At 37.6% G+C, this 5,278-nt stretch overlaps 1 protein-coding gene across 1 annotated transcript; it reads right to left on the reverse strand.

The window, feature by feature from the left end:
* Window positions 1–3,156: 3,156 nt before the first annotated feature.
* Window positions 3,157–4,614, reverse strand: cldn5b (claudin 5b). Its single transcript, XM_073829591.1, has one exon. It carries the CDS (start codon window positions 4,506–4,508, stop codon window positions 3,855–3,857), a length of 654 nt encoding a protein of 217 aa, XP_073685692.1. The 5' UTR covers window positions 4,509–4,614; the 3' UTR covers window positions 3,157–3,854.
* Window positions 4,615–5,278: the final 664 nt, after the last annotated feature.

Consider the following 5,278-nt stretch of genomic DNA (forward strand, 5'->3'; position numbering starts at 1 on the left):
ACTGGGTCAAAGTTCCAGTATTCCAGAGACCTGAAATGACGCTGATGATGTTTAATGAGGATAAAGGTCACAGCTCTGTCTTTTGTCGTCCTTGCTTTAACAATGCCTGAGATCATACTCAAAATAAATAAATATACATTCTAACCAGTGCAAGTTAAAAAACTGATTCCCAAAAAGAAAATTAGTTCTCTTCTCAAGATGTTGGACTGGAGTGGTGTGGATTACCTGTGGATTATTGTGATTTTTTTTATTTTTATCTCATTCTTAATTCTAAAATGATTGTTAAAAGAGTTCAATGGTACACTCTAAAAAATGCTGGGTTAAAAACAACCCAACTTGGGTTATTTGGCAACCCAGTGCTGGGTTTTTACCCAACATGCTGGGTTGTTTTATTTAAGTCAACTATTGTTTAAAAATGATTATATTACTGGCTTTAAATGGGCTGGAATTTAAAAATCAAAAGTTGAAAATGTATTATTAAGCAAGTACACCCACAGACAAAAATGTTAAGACAAACTTCATTTATTTGGGTGAATACTGCATAGATTATTATATAACTTACATTTAAACTCGTTTAACAAACATTTTTGAAATAGAAAATGTAAGCAGCATTTGAATTTAAGTTAGTTCTTACACTCTAAAAATGCTGGGTTAAAAACAACCTGGCTTGGGTTATTTGGCAACACTGTTCAGGGTAAAAATTAGACAGAACACATGCTGGGTTATTTTGACAGGGTTATTTTGTTTTATTTAAGTCAACTATTGTTTAAAAATTATGTTGCTGGCTTAAAATGGTGTGGAAATTAAAAATCACATACAGAACACAAAATAAGACGAATTTAATTTAATTGTGTGGTTATAGCATACATTACATAAGAGGTGGTGGGCTGTGAGTGGTGTGTGGTAAGAGATTTATTTATTATACAGTTCAATAGTTTCACTAGCCTTACGCTGGAGCTGGTTTCCGACATGTAAATAATTAAATAAATTAGCACAATAATGATAATATCATGTGTCTGATGTTAGGACCAACACTACTGTAGTGTATTATTTACTTATCCTCCATGCATCCTAGGTGTATATGACTTCCTTCTTTCAGACGAATGCATTTGGAGTTCTATTAAAAATATTCCTGGGACTCCCAAGATTTAGATGCTTTGTTTCTCTCCATAAGTCTAAGACAAGTCCAAAGTGCATCGATCCATAAAAAAAAAAAAATTTTAAAAACTTATAATGGCTTGGGGGGGGGGGGGGGTGGATGGGGTGAAAGCCTCCTGTAGTGAACCGATGTGTTTTTGTATAAAAATATCCATATTTAAAACGAAAGAATCACTTTAATCTATTTTATGCTAACAGTTGTACACGGAACTTGTTGCTTTGGGAAGGGACTGAAACGCTGTCTAAACTGTTCGCCAATCGCAACGCAGTGGGACTGCTAACCAATCACAACACAAAGGCGGGCCTTCATCAAATCCGGAACTAATCGAGTCATTTGTGCCAGGATGAGGAGAAAGCTATTGTAATAATATAAATTATGTGAAAAATAATGTTTTTCGAACCACCAAGCATGAGAGCATTTTCTAGTGCACCCCCAAAACAAAATAAAGAGCATAATATAGGACCCCGTTGTGCACCAAATCAGCAGCACTGAGAACTGCTCTCTCCTGTAGAGGACGCAATCACGCAAAATGCCCACGCTTTGACTGTAACTCAGCACCTGGGTTGTTTTGTCAGAGACAGGCTCAACCCAGCAGTTGGGTAGAAAAAACAACTTACAAAAATGAACCCACAGCTTAGTTACAGAAAAACTACCCAGCACCTGGGTAAAAAATATAAAAAAAACAAGCCAATAAAATGACCCAGCAGACTGAACCCAGCATTTGGGTTAAAAAAATAACCCAGCATTTTTGGAGTGTATATAATGTTGAAACATTATTTTTGTCCAAGGGTGTTCTTGCTTAATAATAAATGTTTATCTTTTTTTTTATCTATTATTTCTGTTGCCTCTATAATTCTGTGTGTGATTTTTAATTTCCATTCCATTTTAAGCCAGGTATATAATAATATTTAAACAATAGTTAACTGTAATAAAACAACCCAGCATGTCTTCGGTCCAATATTTACCCAGCGCTGGGTTGCCAAATAACCCGGGTTGGGTTGTTTTTAATCCAGCATTTTTTAGAGTTTATGAAAACAAGTTGGAAATGTTGGCTTATAAAATAAAAAAAAATCTGAAATTCAAAACAAAATTGCTTTTTCTACAGTTTTTTTATTATTAAAGTGCACTCTAAAAATGCTGGGTTGAGCCTGTTTCCAACAAAACAACCCAGCTGCTGAGTTACAGTCAGAGCAGGCTTTTTGCATCCTCTGTTGAGTCATTTTATTGGGTTGTTTTTCATATTTTCACACAGGTGCTGAGTAGTTTTTCTGCACTCTAAAAAATGCAGGGTTGTTTTTTTTTTACCCACATGTTAAGTTCAGCCTGAGTCATTTTACTGGGTTATTTTTAAGATTTTTACCCATGTACTGAATAAAGCTGCTGTTTGTAGTCCCCTGGCGAACAGCAGCCCATCACCGGCTTTCGCCAACACACCAGAATGAGAATTACCACAATTTCTGTGAAAATTCCAGAGAACGGTTCAATACATTTAAATTAAAATGCTACTTTTAAATGTTACATTTTTTACTTCTAAAATGATTGTTAAACAAGTTTAATGGTATGTAATATTGTAAAATATGCTGTATTCACCCAAATAAATTCAAATTTTTCTTTTATTTTTGTCCATGGGTGTTCTTGCTTAATAATAAATGTCCATATTTTGATAATTGCTTTTGCCTCATTAATTCTGTGTGTAATTTAGAATTTCCAGCCCATTTTAAACCAGCAATAAAATAATTTTAAAACAATTTTTGACTTAAATAAAACAATCCAGCATGTTTGGTAAAAACATTTAACCCAACCAGCTGGGTCAAAAAAACAGCATGTGTTCTGTTCATTATTTACCCAGTGCTGGGTTGCCAAATAACCCAAGTTGGGTTATTTTTTATTTTATTTTTTTTGTAAGAAAACAAGCTGGAAATGTTGGCTTATTTTAGAAAAAGAATCAGAAATTCAACTTCCAAAACTTCAAGGAGCATAATTTATGTACCATCAAAATTATTCAACAAGACAAAACAATTTTTATTTATTACTTTGAATATGATACTAAAAAACAGTTTCATACAATTATGTACAATCAGGAGGTTTAAATGATCAAAACAGTCTCATGTAAAGCTGCAGCCTGGAGTCTATAGGCAGAACAATAGGCATTATTCAACATCTTATTGGAGCACAGAGCGTGTCTAATTAGTGCACTCTCATAAAGACGAACAAAAACAAGAAATATAGACCCTCCCTTCACCCCCTTTAGCCACAGTGATTAAAATCAAACGCAAACAAGTGGGCCGCTGACCCTAATATCATTAACTAAGACAAAAATACCCGTGTGCATCTAATTCATCATTGCCATGACTGTTAAACAAGCTTAAGACAGAAACATCTAATCAAACAGAGTTTATACATACATACACACAGTCAAAAGTTTATACATTCTGTCAGTTGATCATCTGAAAAGTTTGCTAAGTTGCATGTAAATGGGAAGTTGGCTCCAACATGATTTTCATCTAAAACTTTTTTAAACAACATGTTTTTGTTTCATGACATTCAGTTTTAATGAATATTCAATCTTTTCAGCCCAGTTATAGCACCTAAAAAATACATTTTCATATAAATTTGAACCTTAAAATTGATTTTTAATGACAGCTTACAGCCTTGAAAGTCTATTTGCGCAGAGCCACTAGTCCACAAGTTCAGTTCACACATAGTTTCGTTTATCATAGTCCCCATTGACTGATACACTTTTCATAGGTGGAGGAACATATTTTAGAGGATACGAAGATTTCTCATCAGCTGGACGAGAGAAACACAGAATCACTCCTCCGACTAGAAGCATGGCAGATGCTGCCCATCCGACGTAGAGCGCAGCTCCAATTTCTCTCTTCTTTGCATAAGGCACTTGCGGGTCATAGAAGTCCGAGATGATGTTATTGGCCATCCAGCACAGAGGCACCAGCACAAACAAGCCTGCGATTATGTATATCACCCCTCCGACGTTGACTACTTTGGCTTTGATGGACTCTTTACTGATGCAGTTGGTGCACTGAGCTCCAGCGATGGTTATCATCAGAGCCTGGACGCCCAAAACCGCTGAGATGACCGTCAGAGCCCGAGCGGTTTGCAGGTCAGTGGTCAGCGCCAGGACAGAGTCGTGCATTTTACACTGCATCTGACCTGTGCTCTGGACCACGCAGGACATCCACAGCCCGTCCCAGATGTTTTGCGCCACCACAATGTTGCCCTCGATGAAGGCGGACACTTTCCACATGGGCAGCCCACAAGCCACCATCACCAAAAGGGTCCCGGAGACGCTCAAGCCAAGTCCGATAATCTCCAGACACGCAGAAATCATCTTTGCAAAGTGTTTGATGCTTCTCTTTGTTTAAAAAGTCTAGATCCCGTAACTTGATTCAAATTAGGTGCTTAGAGTAGAAGTATCTCTACATCGCTTGGCAGTGTTGCTGTGGAAGTTTTGTGCACTTGTGTGTAGGGAGGATGCTGTTATAGTGCACCCACAACAAAGAGGAGCGGCCCCAGCCAATCGGAGCGAAGCGCGTCTCCCGACAGCCAATCAGAAGTGAGAGCCGCTGGACAAAACTGGATAAAGCCAAACTGCATCATTCACTCGGAGTTTTCAAAAGTGATGGTAGCGACAATATACTGGAAGTGTGACTTCCTTGTCTTCCTGGCATTCTTTAGGAAGAAAAGTCCCGTTTGCACAAGGGGGCCAGGTGTCAAAACAAGCACACAAATGTATAAGATAAGAGAGATTTTCGTTATGTTAAAAAGGCACGTCAGAAATAGCCTAATTGACTACGACGGAGCGTTGCAAATGATTAAGCAGCCACGACGCGAATTAATTGTTTTGTTTAAAAACGGCAAATAACAACGTTAACAGCGCGAAATGCTTTCAATTCTTTCATATTGAGCAAATGTGTGTGTGTGTGTGTGTGTGTGTGTGTGTGTGTGTGTGTGTGTGTGTGTGTGTGTGTGTGTGTGTGTGTGTGTGTGTGTGTGTGTGTGTGCGTGCGTGTGTGGAAGAAAGCAAGCGCTTACCTGCGTGTTTTCAATGGTGCTTTCCCGTCTCTCTCTCTCTCTTAAACCCTTCAGTACATCCTAATA

Source organism: Garra rufa, chromosome 23, assembly GCF_049309525.1.
Source record: "Garra rufa chromosome 23, GarRuf1.0, whole genome shotgun sequence".
In the NCBI taxonomy this organism is placed as follows: Eukaryota; Metazoa; Chordata; class Actinopteri; order Cypriniformes; family Cyprinidae; genus Garra; species Garra rufa.

Coding starts and splice junctions, on each gene's coding strand:
- cldn5b (XM_073829591.1), bottom strand. CDS start 4,508: ATGATTTCTGCGTGTCTGGAGATTATCGGACTTGGCTTGAGCGTCTCC.